Source organism: Aspergillus aculeatinus (assembly GCF_003184765.1).
Source record: "Aspergillus aculeatinus CBS 121060 unplaced genomic scaffold BO66scaffold_18, whole genome shotgun sequence".
Taxonomy (NCBI): Eukaryota; Fungi; Ascomycota; class Eurotiomycetes; order Eurotiales; family Aspergillaceae; genus Aspergillus; species Aspergillus aculeatinus.
In genome coordinates this window covers 64022-80578 of record NW_020291487.1, presented here as the reverse complement: position 1 = coordinate 80578, position 16557 = coordinate 64022, and the positions used below count along the sequence as shown (strand labels likewise).

The 16557-nt window shown below is 55.6% G+C and overlaps 6 protein-coding genes across 6 annotated transcripts; 3 read left to right on the top strand and 3 right to left on the bottom strand.

Annotated features, from left to right (window-relative positions):
- Positions 1 to 1054: 1054 nt before the first annotated feature.
- BO66DRAFT_437525 (double-time) lies at positions 1055 to 2289 on the bottom strand (the record flags this gene model as incomplete). Its single annotated transcript, XM_025651004.1, has 4 exons — positions 1055 to 1452; positions 1576 to 2064; positions 2121 to 2193; positions 2272 to 2289. 4 exons carry the CDS (start codon positions 2287 to 2289, stop codon positions 1055 to 1057), a joined length of 978 nt encoding a protein of 325 aa, XP_025504927.1.
- A 3637-nt stretch (positions 2290 to 5926) lies between these two features.
- BO66DRAFT_419751 (uncharacterized protein) lies at positions 5927 to 7879 on the top strand (the record flags this gene model as incomplete). Its single annotated transcript, XM_025649832.1, has 2 exons — positions 5927 to 6882; positions 7384 to 7879. The coding sequence occupies 2 exons, from the start codon at positions 5927 to 5929 to the stop codon at positions 7877 to 7879; spliced, it is 1452 nt and encodes a 483-aa protein (XP_025504926.1).
- Positions 7880 to 8550: 671 nt separating this feature from the next.
- On the bottom strand, positions 8551 to 9482 carry BO66DRAFT_391037 (PEX11 domain protein). The gene is made up of 2 exons (XM_025647160.1): positions 9219 to 9482; positions 8551 to 9118 (listed from the first exon to the last, which is right to left on the bottom strand). Exons 1-2 carry the CDS (start codon positions 9373 to 9375, stop codon positions 8787 to 8789), a joined length of 489 nt encoding a protein of 162 aa, XP_025504925.1. The 5' UTR covers positions 9376 to 9482; the 3' UTR covers positions 8551 to 8786.
- A 55-nt stretch (positions 9483 to 9537) lies between these two features.
- On the bottom strand, positions 9538 to 11100 carry BO66DRAFT_391035 (F-actin-capping protein subunit alpha). Its single transcript, XM_025647159.1, has 7 exons — positions 10931 to 11100; positions 10833 to 10851; positions 10611 to 10726; positions 10464 to 10553; positions 10349 to 10401; positions 10147 to 10284; positions 9538 to 10088 (listed from the first exon to the last, which is right to left on the bottom strand). Exons 1-7 carry the CDS (start codon positions 10985 to 10987, stop codon positions 9737 to 9739), a joined length of 825 nt encoding a protein of 274 aa, XP_025504924.1. The 5' UTR covers positions 10988 to 11100; the 3' UTR covers positions 9538 to 9736.
- Positions 11101 to 11372: 272 nt separating this feature from the next.
- On the top strand, positions 11373 to 13704 carry BO66DRAFT_419749 (Zn(II)2Cys6 transcription factor; the record flags this gene model as incomplete). The annotated part of the gene is made up of 2 exons (XM_025649831.1): positions 11373 to 11410; positions 11773 to 13704. The coding sequence occupies 2 exons, from the start codon at positions 11373 to 11375 to the stop codon at positions 13520 to 13522; spliced, it is 1788 nt and encodes a 595-aa protein (XP_025504923.1). The 3' UTR covers positions 13523 to 13704.
- Positions 13705 to 13906: 202 nt separating this feature from the next.
- BO66DRAFT_347603 (uncharacterized protein) lies at positions 13907 to 16551 on the top strand. The gene is made up of 2 exons (XM_025644627.1): positions 13907 to 15442; positions 15497 to 16551. The coding sequence occupies exons 1-2, from the start codon at positions 14273 to 14275 to the stop codon at positions 16316 to 16318; spliced, it is 1992 nt and encodes a 663-aa protein (XP_025504922.1). The 5' UTR covers positions 13907 to 14272; the 3' UTR covers positions 16319 to 16551.
- Positions 16552 to 16557: the final 6 nt, after the last annotated feature.

The following is a 16557-nucleotide window of genomic DNA, read 5'->3' as shown; positions in this document are numbered from 1 at the left end:
TATCACGGGCTCGAGCGTGCCCTGTGGCTTGCCGCAGAAATTCCACCCTTCTTGGAGTCGTTTGATGTGGCAATCAAACGTCGGGGTGCAATGCTCGGGTGGGAGGTCGCCCTCGCTCGATTGGCCTGTACACGAATCGTGAGCTTTGGTTTGCCACCAAATGAATCAGGTTGTACTGTAGGGCATCGCACAGTAAAATCCATCATTGCAGGTGGGTGAAGAGGCGAGCCAGGCCGCTTGCTGCCCTGAGAGGCAGGTATCATTCGATGGCGCCGGGCCTATACCGCTAGACATCGAGCTGTTCATGTTGTGCCTGTTTTGAGGAAGAGACAACTTTGTTGAGTCGTGTCGGGGTGAGCTCTGCAGGTAGGATATACGACTACGATCGACATGGAAAAAGGGGAAATCCCAGCAGTCGGGAACCTTGCATGATATGCTGCAAGGTCCCGCATATGATGCATCTCATGCATGCCAGACTAGGGGTGGGCGAGGACATTACCCTGTACACTGGAGAATAACTACTCTATCCTGTGTCAGGGATATGTCAGATGTTGGACCCCGGTCTATCCATGTTGACATTTCGACTGGTTCGTCTGCACATCGGTCCTCACTCCAGTTCAACATTCTTCAAGTTCAAGACCGCGACCTGCCGGCCGGCTAAGACTGTGCTAGCGCACGCGAATGAAGGTTTTTTACTCCTTACATGTCAGTCAAATCTTATCTCGCATGGCGCTTGATGACTTGCTGGAACTCGTATCCGCAGTACTCTTGTACATTCCATGCCTTGATATGTCGTACCCAACAACTTTCTTGTTTCTTGTCTCTTCAAAAGGCCAGCTATGATGTTCCAGCCGTAATAACTCATGCTAAACGAGGCATTATATCCGAAAACTGTCGGCATAGCCGAGTAATCCAGCCACATGATGCAGCGCGGTCATCTGGCTGCTTCCCATATTGATCATTCAGTCAGTTCCGACCACCAGGAAAACCAAGACTTCAAATCGCCGACATATACTGTACATACAAGCGTACTTCACACAATAAATCCCATGAATCAATCTACATAATCGTCATCATCTTCATCATCCTTCTCCTCCTCCTCCTCCTCCTCCTCCTTACCCTCATGCTCCGCCCTCAACTCATAAAACCTCTTCTCCGTCCAATCAAACACATTATCCCACTCATACCTCCGCCTTGCAAACAACTTCCGAAACCAGCCCCGCAGCAACTCATAGTCCGGCAGCTCATTATACCGCAGCCCATTGACATGGTGAAAATACCACTCAAACTCCACCGGCAAGCCACGACACAGCTCCTGGGCCGTGATCCGGCTCTTCGCCTCCCCGATGGGCCGATGCTTCGAATGGCCCAGATAATCCCAGGGGAGCTCGCCCTTCAGGAATTCGACGAGCGTGTACCCGACACATTCCATATCGTCGCGGTAGGTTTGATCTGCAGCCATCACTCACGTTAGCCCCGCAACCCATCAATTCAAACCGAAAACCGTCCCCCCCCCCCCCCCCTTTCACATCAACCTCAAAAGCCACCGAGTAAAGGAGGGAAGAAGAAACATACAATGCCTCGAATGCGCCGCGCGGCTCGCATAAAACACCGTGCCGACGACATCCTTCTCCAACTTCCCGCGATACCACTTGACGTTGCGCCGGCTCACGAACTTCTTCCGCGCCAGCCCGAAGTCGCTGATGTACAGCGTGTGGCCCTTGCGGCCGCGCCCCATCAGCAGGTTCTCGGGCTTGATGTCCTGGTGGATGTAGCCGGCGGCGTGGATGTGCTGCATGCGCCGCAGCAGCTGGTCCGCGATCATCAGCACCGTCTTGAGGGAGAACTCGCGGTGGCAGTAGTTGAAGAGATCCTCGAGGGTGGGGCCGAGGAGTTCGATGGCCAGTAGGCGGTAGTCGTCGATGGCCGGGTGGTAGAAGTAGACTTTCGGGATCCCGGGGCCTTTGATCGCCGTGTAGATTGTGTGTTCTTGTTCGAGGGTGTCGCGCGTGCTGAGATGTTCGAGTTTGAGGGCGACGGTTGTTTTGGTTTGGAGGTCTTGGGCTGAGGGGGTGTTAGTGTTGGGGTGAGGGAGAGGGGATGGGATGGGATGACCGTACCGAGGAAGACTTCGCCGTAGCCGCCTCCTCCTAGGTAGTTGAGGAGTTTGAAGCGGTCTGCGACGGTGATGTTCTGGCGTGGTGGTTGGTTAGTGTGCTGTTGCTATCGCTGGTTTTGCATTGGCAGGGTAGCTCTGGGTGGAGGGCTTACGAGTTGCTCGGTCGGCATGAGGATTTTCTGTATAGTATGTTGGGAATATGGTGGACATGGTGATGATGAAGAATGAGAGTGGAGGTTGTTGTGGATTAGGTGGGAGCGTTCTTTGTTGAGTTGGTTGATTCCGAGTAGAGTCATTTTGGGTGGTCATGGGCTTTGAGGTGTCGCGGATGCTGCGCTGGAGGTGCAGTGGGTATCACGCTTTGTTCAATTTGGCTATAATTACAACCACTCGATGAAAGGAGCTGTCGCGGTGGTTCTTCTCTAGCGATGAAAGTAGCATTGTTATACCCCTGAGGGCTCTGCTAAAGGGTGAGTTCTTTCACAAAGCAACAGTGTCTTTGTCCTCCTCCACTGCACACAATCTGATACAACCTACTCTTTGTTCATCCTCCTTATGAGGCATATAGGTTCATACCATGATGCAAGTACACAAGGGGCATTAGCATGAGGTTATGTCTTCTGTTCAAACAAAAGCATCAGAAAATCAAGCATGTAAAGCGATCTCTCAATCTTCAGCGAAACAACAATTCATAGAAGCGATCTCTCAATTCTCAACGAAACAGCAGATCATAGAAGCGATCTCACTCTTCAGTGAAACAACAATTGACACTACTCATCCCCATGCTACAACCATACGGCATCCTGCGCACATTCTTCAACATAGGAAGCTTCATACTCAAAGTCATAGACGAAGCGCACTTCGGCACCGCGGGCAGAGACCGAATGCCTTGCATTATCGAACAGAGCACAAGCAGTTCCACGCCTGCTGCGTACTCGGACAGCTTCGACGAGATGTACGAAATCGACCCCAAGTACTGGGCCGATCTTCCCTACATCTACCTGAGCCACCGGGCCATCATAGAGTTCCGCAAACGCGAGAAGGCCATTGCCGAAGAAGCGGAGCAAGAACAGAAAGAGAGAAAGGCGAAGGAAAACAAGGCAAGTCGCAGAAGACTGCGGCTACCGCACAAGTTACGCAGCCTGAAGGAGTTTGCCAAGGGTGGTGGGCCAGATTTATCTGGCATTGGTAGTGTACGTTGAGTCCTTTCTCACCCACCGCAGACCCAAACAAACCCCGATATGCTAACGGGAACGATGCAATAGTTCGGCTGGTCCGCCTCGGCAGAAGCCTGCAATTCGGCCTCCCTCTACGACGGCAACTGCCGCAACTTCCTCAAGCTGCACGGCGTCGCGGCCCGCTCATCCAGCCAGAACCTCCCGCGCAACATCGTCACCCTGCGGGAACGACTCCGGAAACCTCGCGAGTCCGTGAAACAACTGGACCCCAACGACCAGAAGGTCTGGCTCAAAGCGTGCCGGCATTTCGAGAAGCAGCGCGCCAAGTTCAACGACGCGCTCGACATCCTGCTGGGCGCGGCGTCCGAGACGGTCCTCACCTACGAGAGCGAGCCGATCACCGGCCTGGACCCGCTGGTGAAGGGGATGTTCCTGGCGCAGCCGAGCTACTTCGACTGCGGCGACTTCTACGCCCTCGACGAGGGCGGCTGCCTCGCCAACGACCTGAAGAGCTACATCCTGCCGGCGACGGACGCGTACGGCGTGGTGCCCAACTTCTTCGTGCAGCTGCAGATCGACGACGAGGACCATGCCGCCGCCGCCGAGCTGCAGGCGATGCACTACGGGGCCCTGGGGGCGCGCGCGGTGCACAAGCTGCGCTTCCACACCGCGCGCGCGGACAAGGCGTGGCTGGACGAGGTCGCGTATTCCATTGTCGTGGTGGTGTCCGAATCGTCGGTGAGAATCTACGCGGCGCATATGATCGAGGCCGAGGATGAATCCAGAGAGGCGGATTATCAGCTGACGGACCTCTATCGGAGTCGCTTGGATCGTGGAGTGGGACAGTTCCGGAAGGCTGTGGCGGCGGTGCGGAACGCTAGGGACTTTGCGAAAGAGTGGAGGGAGTACTTCATGGAGATGGCCAGGCGGGAAGTGGAGGGCGATCCTCGCAACTTGTCGCAGGGAAGTCCGATGTCAGTGGATGAGAAGCCGAACGATGATCCGGGCGAAGGTCCTAGTAGGATGGCTCGTATACCCTCTCTGAGTGACGACCAGAGCTCGGCCAGTAGCGACAGTGCCGCCTCTGGCCTCAAACGGCGCAGAAGTGACTACGCGCTGCTGTATTCAAGCCTGGGCGAAGAGCTTCCACGCATCAAGCGCCCTAGATCTGTGAGCAGTGGCAGTGATAGTCCACGGTTTAGTTAGTATCTTTGATAGAGCGGGTCCTCAAATAGAAGAGAGAGCAGAGACGGTGTAGAACCGTTTCACTATGGAGAAGTGATCGAAGTCGAGATAAAGAACTGGGTAGACTCTGATCTAAGAAAGGCAGGACTTTTGTAAGCACACTGTTGATGTCCCGAGGTTTCTATACATTCCGTGCCAAATATTGAGATCAGAACTTCGACACGAATGGAGCTAATGTTTAAAGTTCAAAGTCTTCATCGATTGCAACGATAGCAAGCTCATAGCGCAGCTGTTCTGGCTTTTTTTTTTTTTCTTGATATCAGTGTTGCAGGATTGCGAACGTCCAGCCGTGGAATGACATGGTAGTACGGCCTGAGGAGCGGTTGCTCGCTGCGTTGCTGCCGCTTTAACAGCCTTTCTGCCACCGCCTAAACTGAACAGTTTTGCATTTGACTTTTCTGGGGCTGTTCACCGCAAAAATGGGGTGTCGGCGTTGCGAGGTCTCGAGCGTTCTGCCGCGCAGGCGGTGATACTGGCGGTCAAGTCATCCTTCCAACACGCGTTTAGTACAGTTTTCAGGTCCACGAGTCGGTAGGATGTTGGTCGCTTTGGAAGCAGCACTCAAAGAGGTAAGCGGTGAGATGTATGTTATTCTGCCACTGCTGCGGGTCATCCTTCCAACACACGTTTAGTACAGTTTCCAGGTCCAAGAGTCTGTACGACGTTAAGATCTTTTGAAGCAACACTCAAAGCAGGAAGCGGTGAAGAGATCTGACCAAATCGTTCTGCCACCGCCCAGCATTTAACATTTTGGTGTGCAAAGAGCCGGCTCTTCTTGAAGCACACTCCAATGGCAAGGCGGCAAAATGCCCGATCGCGTCGACAGCGATAGTAGCCCCCACGGACATGACTATAACCGAGGCTAATCTCACGAGCATTTTTATTCCATCCTATGTTTGCAATTTATTTCTGATCACATGAAAAGCTACAATGAGGCATCTTGGCTTATATACTCATATGGACACCGAACAAGATAATTGGATAAGATACTCCATCCTACTGTTTTCATGGATAGCGATATGGAGCTTCTTGCGGAGGTGCGAGTTTACAGCTCAAGCTTGCGGTCTCGTACAGGACCTCTCGCCTTGGTATACCTCATGTATAATTCACCTATCATAAATCTTGATAAAAATTGATCTCAAAGGCCTTCCCAGGCTGTGAAGTAAATTGCTACAAAGTGTATATAGTAGTCTGCGCACTCTACACCAAATGCAAAATGCGGGGAACAAATGACGAGACCGCGGGGTGAGCCGGGTATTTCCTCCCCCGGGTGGAAATGTCCCTCGCCCCAAACACGATTCTGCATCGCCCTCCATCAACACCAATGCAACCAAGCATTCTATCCCGTCCCTTTTCCGTGAGGTTACCCACGCGCTTCATCAACATGGCACCCAAAGTCGCAGTCCTCGACGACTATCAAAACATCAGCCCGCGCCACTTCGAGCACCTCACCTCCCGCGTCGAGTTCAGCTACTTCCCCGACACGCTGAACCCCCGCCTCGCCGACCAGCAGCAGCAACTCATCGAGCGCCTCCGACCGTTCGACATCATCGTCTCCCAGCGCGAACGCACCCCCTTCTCCAAGGACACGCTCTCCGCGCTCCCGAACCTGAAACTGCTCCTCACGACCGGCACGCGCAACCTCGCGATCGACAGCCAGTACTGCGCCGAGCGGGGGATCCCCGTCGGCGGCACGCAGACCCGGCCCGCGGGGCTGAACTCCACCGTGCAGCACACCTGGGCGCTGATCCTGAACGCGGCGCGCCACGTCGCGCGCGACGATGCGGCGATCAAGCGCGGCGAGTGGCAGGGGTCGCTGGGGATGACGCTGGCGGGGAAGACATTGGGACTGCTGGGGTTGGGGAAGTTGGGGGCTCAGGTGGGCCGGATCGCGGTGCAGGGGTTTGGGCTCGAGGTGATTGCGTGGTCGACGAACCTGACGCAGGAGAAGGCGGACGAGCAGGCCAAGGCGATGGGCCTACCGGCGGGGAGCTTTCGGGCGGTGTCCGACAAGCTGGCCTTCTTCCGGGCGGCTGACGTGGTGAGCGTGCATAGCGTGCTGTCGGAGCGTAGTCGGGGCATTGTGGGTCGGGAGGAGCTGGCGGCGATGAAGCAGACGGCACTGCTGGTCAACACGTCCCGAGGTCCGTTGGTGGACGAGGCGGCGTTGCTGGAGACGCTGAACAGCGGCGCGATCGCGGGCGCCGCGCTGGACGTTTTCGAGCCCGAACCGCTGCCGGCGGACAGTCCCTGGCGCACCACGGCTTGGGGCACCGATGGCCGCAGTGAGGTCCTGCTGACGCCGCACACGGGCTACGCGGATGAGCAGATCCACGGCTGGTACCAGGAGGTCGCGGACAATCTGGAGCGGTGGTTGAATGGCCAGGAAATGACCGTCCGGCTGAACTAGTTTTCCATTCTATCTATCGCAAACAGACTAAGAGGTTCTTAGACATCTGACGATGACGCCGCCTCCAGCTTTTCTTCAAAAATGCCTAGGTAAATCCAATTCCACCTGCCGCTATTACGTGATGGAGTCATCGACCGACCCATGACCAGACCCGGACGTAAGGCCGTGGAATTGAACCTCGGTCGTTCCCGCGGATTCCCATTCCTTTCCCCCCCAAAGTATCTTTCCTTTCCCCACTATACCCCGCGCCCATATAATGTAGACCTTTCTGCTCCAAGAGCCGTCACAATGGCCTCTCTCTACAAATATTTCCTATTATCCTTGCATAGACTTTCTGAAATACTACACCCACCTCACTCACCCACCATTCCCACCTAAAAACCAAACCAAACCAAACCAACAATGTCCACCACCACCACCACGACAACGAGGGACCAACCCCCTCCACCCCCACCCACGCACCCAACCCTAATCCACGTCCACCGCAGCCCCATCCCCTTCGCCAGCGGCGCCTACTCCCTCGTCTCGCTGCCGGCGGGCTCCCTCTTCTGCAAGATCACCGGCACCACCCCGGCCCGGAAAGCGTACACCTCCGTGCAGACGGGGCGCGACGCGCACATCGAGCTCAACTCCGACCTCGTCTACTGCAACCACTCGTGCGCGCCGACGGTGGACTTCGACATGCACCGCATGGAGGTGCGCGTCGTGGCGGACCGCGACCTGCAGGCCGGCGACCCCCTGACCTTCTTCTACCCCCAGTCGGAGTGGGAGATGGACCAGCCGTTCCAGTGCACGTGTGGGGCTGGGGCGCGGTGTCGGGGCGTGATTGATGGGGCGAAGAGGATGGATGCCGCGGTGTTGAGGGAGTATTGGTTGAATCCGCATATTGAGGAGATGGTGAGGGAGAGGGAGGGCGGATCTGTTTAGAGAGGGGGGTAGAATTAAGAATTAGAGAAGGGATGGGATGGGTGGTTTGGGGGTGATAGAGATAGATAGAGTGGGATAGATTGGAGAATAGATATGGATGATGTTTCAGATGTTATCATCGAGCCTGGAGTAGAAGTAGTCGAAGTCAAAGTAGGCGATTGTCAGCTCGACCATCTGGTAAGTGCAGCTCTCCTCTAAAGAGAATGGTATGGCGACAACGGATGAGTTTCATACCAACTGAAAGCAGTGATCTATTCCAACTCACCCTATGAATGCAGCAGCATATACTGTACATCTACCTAGTACCAAATTGCTATATACAGTACAACAACCTCCATTTCCCTACCCCCTCTCCGCAACCTAAACCACCACCCCTACCTAGAGCAACCAAACACCCACCCAACCTAAACACTCCTCCAAATCTCCCGCAACGACACAGCCGTACTAACCACCATCCCCACCCCGACCCCCAACGGCCCACCCCCCATCCACCGAAGATAAGTCCCCGGAATCAGCAAATCGCACCCATCAACAACCACCCTCTTGAGCAGCGTGGACGTATCAACTCGACCCGCAGTAGCTCCAGCCCTCCCCTTCGCCTTACCAGCACCAGCACCACCCCGCTTCCCCCCGACCGTCTTCACCCCCTTCCCCACAGACCCAGCACCGACCCCGGAATACCACTCCCAGCCCGTTCCGATGAGTGACAGCGCCAACGCATAGTACCAGAACTTGAACGCCTCGACAGTCACCGGTTTCGCCCACGAGACAGGGTAGATTTCCGCGGCGTGGAGCTTTTGGAGGTTGTGTTAGTTCATCCATATTCAACTTTGGAGGGGATCATCTCGGAGGGGAGGGGGCGGAGGCGAGGTGATGGATAGTGCGTAGGGCATGGGAATCTGGGGTGTCAAGCCTGAGCAGCTCCCGAGACAACGAAGAAAATACCACACATGACACGAGCTCCAATCAGGGTACAGAAGGGCGAAGCCCAGCAAGAGAAATACACAACAGGGGGGGTTGGGGTTGAAAGGCAGCTCACCAAGGTCAAATCCTCGAGGAGGAAATACACCCCGAAGCAACTCCACTTGGCGACCTCGAGCCACCACAGGAAGCCCGTGGGCGATGCAGCGGCAGCGGCAGCGTGGCTCTTCTTGCGGGGATTTGGGGCGTCTTGCCCCAGGAGCGAGGAGACGCGGTTGAAGCAGTCCAGGAAATTCCAGAAGCGGATGCAGCGGCGGACTACAGTATGGTATCACATGTTATTATTGTTCTTCAATTCGATTCTGGGTTTGGTAAGGAGATAAAGGTTGGGAAGAGGGGCAAAGGGGGGAGAACGAACTCAATGCTAGTTGGGATTTAGCGGCTGACACTCGTTTGGCCGTGATGCTGTCCAGAGAGCCGATCTCTAGTGCCACGAGGCATAATGCCTGGATGAGACGGAGGGTCTTTTCGTAGCCTGTGTTGAGGCGGTAGAAGCGCGAGAGGCGGTCGAGCATTTGGGTGGGTGGGCTGGTGGTGCAGGGGTGAAATTATGATTAAGGTTATTATTCTAATAAATGACGGGATGGATGGAAGGAGGGAGTGGGTGGCGAACTTATTTACAGACGTTCATAAAGAAGTGATGAAAGAAAACGGGCAATCGGCACTGTTCACCCCATATCAGATACGCGTTAGCGGATTTAGCTACTCACGGCGTCTGCAAGGCTAATCAATGGCGACATCGGGATCGCGCATCCCGCTTATCTACATTCCTCGCATCATCGCATTCCACCGAATATTTACTGGCCCCATTGATGAACTAACAAAACTAGTTACCCGCTACACACAAGAACGCTGGTTGAACCGGTCACACTGGAACTACCGTCCCTTTCCGCCAGAAATGTCCTGTCCCAGGCGGTATCCGCCAACCTTCTCCCACTCGACCTTCTGCCGTGTAATGGGCAACTGTCTGCGCAGTCCTTTGAACGATCCTTCGGCCATCTGTACGAAAGCCCGGTTCAGTTCTTCTTGGTAGTCCCGCTCGGCTCCGGCAATGCGCGAGACGATGGCTCCCGCATCCAAAGACGTCACGGACAGGCTGATCGGCTTGGTCGTGTTGAGCGCCACGTTTCCGTCCTCATAGTAATGCACATCCACCTGGATCTTACCCGAGATCGTGGTCGACTCCGACGAGACGGGAACAGTGTAGATGGAGCGAAAGCGACCGTTCCTGGTATATCCGGTTAGAACGCGGGTGTTGGCGGTCGGGCAGTTCGAATAAATCTCACCAGAAGTTGTTAGGAGAGTAGCGGTTGGCGACGAGGACGATAGCGACGGCGCTATCCTCCTCAATGGGGTAGACTCCGTACGAGCAATTCCGGTAGTGTTCGAGGGCGTGAGCGCCGAGAGACTTGAGGAGAGATTTGCTGAGTCGCGACGGGTTAACGCTGCACTCCGAACAACAAGATGGAAGATGCAGCTCGAACTCACATCAGGTCGGCGTTCTGCGACTCGAGAACATATGATTGCGCAGCGGAGGCTTCCTACAGTGATACCACAAGCTCAGCCGCCAGGCCACCCCACCACGCACGATGCAGTAACCAACCTGGGTGACATGGTCCACTTCGAAAGACGTCTGGCTCTCCACATCAAAGTATCGGTTTCCTTCCAGCTTGTTGTATTCGGAGATCAAGACCTGTGAGCACACTGTCAGATCGTACTCCGTTCAGGGGTATCACCGACGCAACCGCACCTCCTGACTGGCGCCTGGAAGCTTCACGGTCGCCAACTGTGTCTCATTGTAGCGCTCGAAGGCCGGGGCCAGAGAGGGAATAATATCGGGGCCGTCGGAGGTCAGGGACTTGACATCTGTTCTCGTTCAGTTCTGGGCTGGTTGCCGTGGGGAGTGAGATGCGGGGCGACGACGGGGGAAGTGACGAGAGTAGGGACGGGATGCAGCAAGGACTGGGCGTACCTGCGACAACATCTGCAAGCTATTTGAGTTCGAGGTTAGCTTGAGCAGGTTCACCATAGCCTTTGGATTGAACTCTCGTGGACTAGGTATTGACCTACCTCTCCAGGCGGGGCACCCTCGATGAAAGAGGATGCGATGTCAACAGTGGAGGCCATGGGGGCTAGGCAATTATTATATAAGGTGTGAAGCTAGATTGCAGGGAGCTAGTAGATTGAGGGGTGAACAAGAAACGATATGCTCGCCAGCGTGCAGGTGGGATGAATGCAACTGCCTGATGATTAGATCATGGACAGCTCCCCGATGTCAACACGGAGGTCTAGCGCGATAACCGCCGGAGGGTCGCACGTGGCCACTGAGAGCCAGCATTGCGGCTATCGATACCAACTATCAAAAGGCTATGTGTGTCTATCAAAATAAGCAGTAATCTCTATCATCACAGTTCGTGCCAGGTCAATGTGGCTTTCGTATATGTGTCCTTCAAAGTAAACCACAGACAATCATCACACCCTTGCTGAACCTCAGCTCCATTGCACTTGATTCATGCCTGTGGTTTCAGGCAGCGAACGGAACGGGATAAGGTGACTTCCGTGGATCCGCTCTTATCGACCCGGCGATGACTCGGACTAGCATTTCGATAAGCCTCGTCTTGTCTTCCCCTCACCTCGCTGATTAAAGGTCAAATAGCACCAACAAAAGCTCTTATCCGGTGATTTAGCCAGGCCAATCATTTCGGTTCTACCCGCAGATTCGATTGGTCCGTCGCAGCACAGCTGTTTGCCCCTCCAAAACTTTTCCTGAAGACATCTGCTGTCCCCGGTATTGCCACAGCAAGCGACATCAAAATTGCTTGTCCTACTGCCTGGCGAAACTTGCTCGGGTCAATCAGCCGCTTCTTGGCTCTTTGAGACCCTCAGAATCTAACTATCCGGCCATGTAAAAGGATCACCGGTCGGATGCCGCGCAAGAAGGCTGCAGACCGCGTGGGTCCGGTCAAGACCCGAAGTCGTGGCGGCTGTAAGGAATGCCGCGCGAGTCGAGTTCGCTGCGACACGAAGAAGCCAACATGCACTCGGTGCTTGGAGAAAGGCTTGGTCTGTACAACTCAACTAGTGCTCAAGTGGGAATCCGAATTTGTGAGCCGTGGCCTTGCCTTTGGCCGAGCCGGCGTCTGGAGTAAGGCCCGCGCTACCGGTGGGCCTTTCCCAAAGCCGTCGCCCGGGGCATCGCCCTCTATCTTCATCGACGATCAGGAGTGGTGCCCTGTCCCGCTTATAGAATCGTGGGGCTTTGTCAATAGCGGGGTCGCGACATTTGATCAGCCGTACGAAGTCGACGTTGGATGCGACGAGTTGAACGCCCTGGTCGTTCGCGACAAGAGCTATCACTACTTTCCACGCTATGTCGGTGAAACCAGCCTCGATTCGCCGCTTTCAGGGAGCATGCTGGAGTCTGTCCGATTGACTCCCTCGTTATCGTTGTTTCCTCCCATGTCTGCATCCGAGGACCGATTTCTCTTTGACTACTATCTTCAACAGGTGTGTCCTCGGACCACCGCAAGCTCCAGACTCTCATCGCCCTTTGCGTCGATCATTCTGCCTTTCTGCATGTCCGCCTCTCCGCTCATATTTACCGCGATACAAGCCCTTGGGGCCTGCCACTGGTCGCGCTTTGATTCTATGTACAGTGTCATCGGGCTTCGGCTTAAAGCACAAGCATTGCGGGGCCTGCGTCACCGGCTTGCAGCGGAAGGTCCCGTAATATGCTCCGAGGACCCTGAGGTGCTAGCCATTATGATGATGTTGTGTCTCTATGAGATCGTCGACAACTGCGATCAACGCTGGACTATTCATCTCAAGGGGGCGAAAGATCTGATTCGTCTACGCAGGCAGCGACAGAACTCTTCCCTGGCGAAATCCCGTGATGCCCTCGACCCTGTGTCTGCCTTTGCGGAGCTGTTTTTTGCTTTCCAGGATGTCATGGGCCGCACCGCGTGCGGGGAGGAAGTGAGTTTTGGGACGGATTATTGGCACGAAAACGAACGGAACATCGATCTTTGGATGGGATGTAGTCCTGAGTTGGTTTCTATTCTGTCTTCGATCACCGAAATGAGCCGCACAAGACGAAGTTTGACCACCCATGCAGCCCGGGCATGCTTCTCGCAAAGGGCAGCAGCTTTAGTGCGCAAGCTCGAGAACCTTGTGCAAGAAGTCGAGGATGACGACGACAGCAACCTGGCATCGGCTGCTGAGCTGAAGCGTCTTGCCGCCGTGTTATATCTACATTGCGCCTTATATGGGGCGTCTCCATCCACGCCATTGGTGGTGGGCTACGTTCGGAAGATCTTACGGCTCGTATCGGATCTACTCGACTCGGGCTCGCTGGTGAGCATGACCTGGCCTGTGTTCGTGGCTGCAGTTGAATTGGATCCAGGCCAAGATGAGGTTTGGAGAGACAACCGTGGTGAGGCAGTGGTCCACGGACGACCCTTGGTCTTGCGGGCGTTGGCCGCGATGGCGGAGTCTAGCGTTTCCAATGTTGCCCGGACTCGAGCGGTCATTGTCAAGGTCTGGCAGGCACGAGACAGCGATATGGTCAAAGGCTCGCCTGTAGATGCCTCGGACGACCTTCAAGGTTGCAACGACTGGGAGTGGTATGTGGCACCGATTAGCAATGCGATGAGCTTGGCATGATGCGTGATGGGGGCTGTCCTCCCATACTTGGATATAATGGGCATGATCTTGGAGGAGTTACTTTGTAGGATAGTCTTGGGTTTTTCTTTCATTGACAGGTGTTTTGAGGATGGATAATTTCAGTGTATATAGTATATATACCTACTTAGTAGTTACGAGTTGAATTAGTACCTAGTTAATCCATGATGGGATGGATGTTCAGGGTCCGGCTGAGGCATTAGAGCCGCGCCAATTAGCAGCTACATTTCAGGAGGCGGGGCAGACTGGGAGTGATTCGCCGGATTGGGGCAAGTTCAACGTCAGCGCGCCGATCCGAAACCAGAACGCGCCCAGCATGCACCAGTGACCTCGGAGTCTCAATTCACTCACTCTCATTCAACAGTCTCCGAGTCCAGTTCCGATCATCGCCTTGTCTCGCCTGCCGCCCGTTAATCTATCTTCCTTATCCCGTACCCCCTTGTACTTCTCATTCTTCTCATTCGCATATATGAATCTATGATCTTAAAGCTTTACATCCTCCAACAACATAACTAAAAAGACTCGACAACTCCTCACCCCTTTCAGCGGCATTACGTCGATCTGCCCGAGTACGAGCGGACCTTGCGGTGATTCTCGAAGAATACCCGCCACCCCAGACCGGACCAGACCAAACCAGACCAAACCAGATCGATTGTCACCATGATTTCTCTCGTCGAATAATTCCAAGCTGCAGCATTTGACACGTGTTTGGAAACTGATCTCATCGCTACTATGTCATCATCGCAAGCCCCCTCGAGCTTGTCGCACAGCCTGGCCATACCTTTTGCGAGTCGGCTGAGCGAACAACTGTCTCAGCGGACCGAAAACACTAAATCAGGCATCGACACCGACCATGCGGTCGACAGGAGCAGGTCGCTAGGACCCCCTCTACGCCCATCGCCGGCCTCACGCTCTCTCTCCGACGCTGCAAAGCCGGTTTCCGCGACCCCCCACCATCCCATCGATTCCCGACCGCCGAGTAAGGATGATTCTTCGCTTTCATCCACCCCGGAGACCCCTCATCGACCGTTTATGCACAATTTCCCCTTGAACCTTCCCTCCAAAACACCCGGCTCCAGCTCCAGCTCCTTGTCCGCGTCCAACCGTGCCCCGCTTTCCCCCAAGCTCGATTCCTCCCAAATCTATAGCTCGCCGGGCTCGGTGCTGCCCCGTCGCTCACGAGGCCTCGACTTCTCCCGTGCCTGTACCAACCTTCACCATTCCACACTTGCCGAAGCATCGCCAGACTCTTCGCCTACGGTCGGCGGGCGCGGAGTGAATATCCCACAACGTCGCGGGTCGTTGGGGTCGGCATCTGCTCATCCGTTCTCAACTTCGAACCCCGGCGACCGAACTGCGATCTCGAGCTCCGTCTCGAGCATTAACATGATGGAATCGGACACGAGCAGTAGCGAGGAGGATGACGAGCCTATGATTGGCGATCGGGACGACTTCATGATCACCAACACTCCGCAAGCGAAGAAGTTTGGAGGTGGAGTGAGTCCGTTCGCGGTGGGCAATGTGTCTAGTCCCGGGAGTGAATGGATGGGCGGCTATTCGCAGGCGGCGGCCAGCCTTATGAGCTTTCAGCGTGCTCGTTTCCGGAAAGGACGCAGCCGGCACAGTTCCAGCAGTGGCAGCTCTAAGCAAAGTCCCGGGCCGTTGTCCCCTCCGGTAATGAAAAGCATCGAGAATCCAAACGGCGGTTACTTCGCAGCCCGAGGCAGCGTCTCGTCGCGCCGAGGAAGTCTGAGCTTGGGGACCCGGGACTTGCGTTTGTCGGACGTCAGTGATGAAGGAGAGCATCGCGCTATGCGGGGACAGAGCCCCAATGCGTCAAACTCCGAGGGCGGGCCTCTGGGGGTGATACGTCGTGCTGTGACTCGCCGAGGCAGTCTTCTGGTAGGTGATTCGGCATCTTACGTGGAGAGACCAGCTACTAATGGTATATCCCAGCCAAAAACCAAGACTTTCGCCCGCATCAGAGCAGCGTTGATGGAAGAAGGCGCTCCGATCGACAGCGAAGCCAAGCGCGAAGCGGAAGTGATTCGACAAGTCCGGGAGAGCGAGCCCGAGGTACCGCCCAAATCACCATTGGGGGCACTTCCATCCCTCGAATCCTTCATGCCATCCACCACCCCACACCTCCCCGAGGACCGACCTGGCACTGCCGGGGCCACCGCAGCCAGCCCGGACGAGCCCAAGTTCAGTGACCAGGTCCATCGAAACTCGGGCGGGATCAACTTCTGGAACTCGTTCGACGAACGATACCGCACTCCGCCGCCCCCGCCCCGCCAGCACGGGGCCTCCTCGGTCTCCGAAGACGACCTCACCATGGACTTCACCCCCTCCACGACGACCACCCAGAACCACCACCACCACCACGAATTCGCCAAGCCGCACGAACGGCCCGGGTCGCGCAGCGAAGCCTCCTCGTCGCACCCCACGCAGTCCGGCTTTCTCGGGGAGCAGATCAAGCGCAAACGCCGGCGCGACGACGACTTCGACCCCAACCTGTTCAAACGCCGCGCCGTGTCGCCCAGCATGAGCGCCCAGAGCAGCCCGATCATGCCGAACTCGCCCGCCGTGAAGGACACCAGCCCCAACATCTGGGGGGCGCCCCGCTCGAACCTGGGGTCGTTGTTCGCCGACCGGCCCAGCGTCAGCGAGCACGGGGCCCGCCCCACGACCAGCGGCCACTCGGGGAACCCCAAACGCGTGGGCTTGCAGGGGATGAACGAGACGAACGACGGGCTCATGAATATGAGCATCGAGTAGCTGGGGGAGAATGATTTATTTGCATTATGCTGGAGAATGGGGCATGTATCTTCCTTCACTTAGCGGGTTTTTTTGATCGTTATCTCGGTTCTGCTTCAAGGGGTGTTCGTGGACGGCGTTGGCGGATCTTTTGTGGGCTTGCACATGCGGGCGCGTCGCTTTCGGTCCCTAGTATATAAGTTCATCCGCCGCAAATATGTACCCGGCCTAGGAATAATCTCACTACCTTAATCAATACT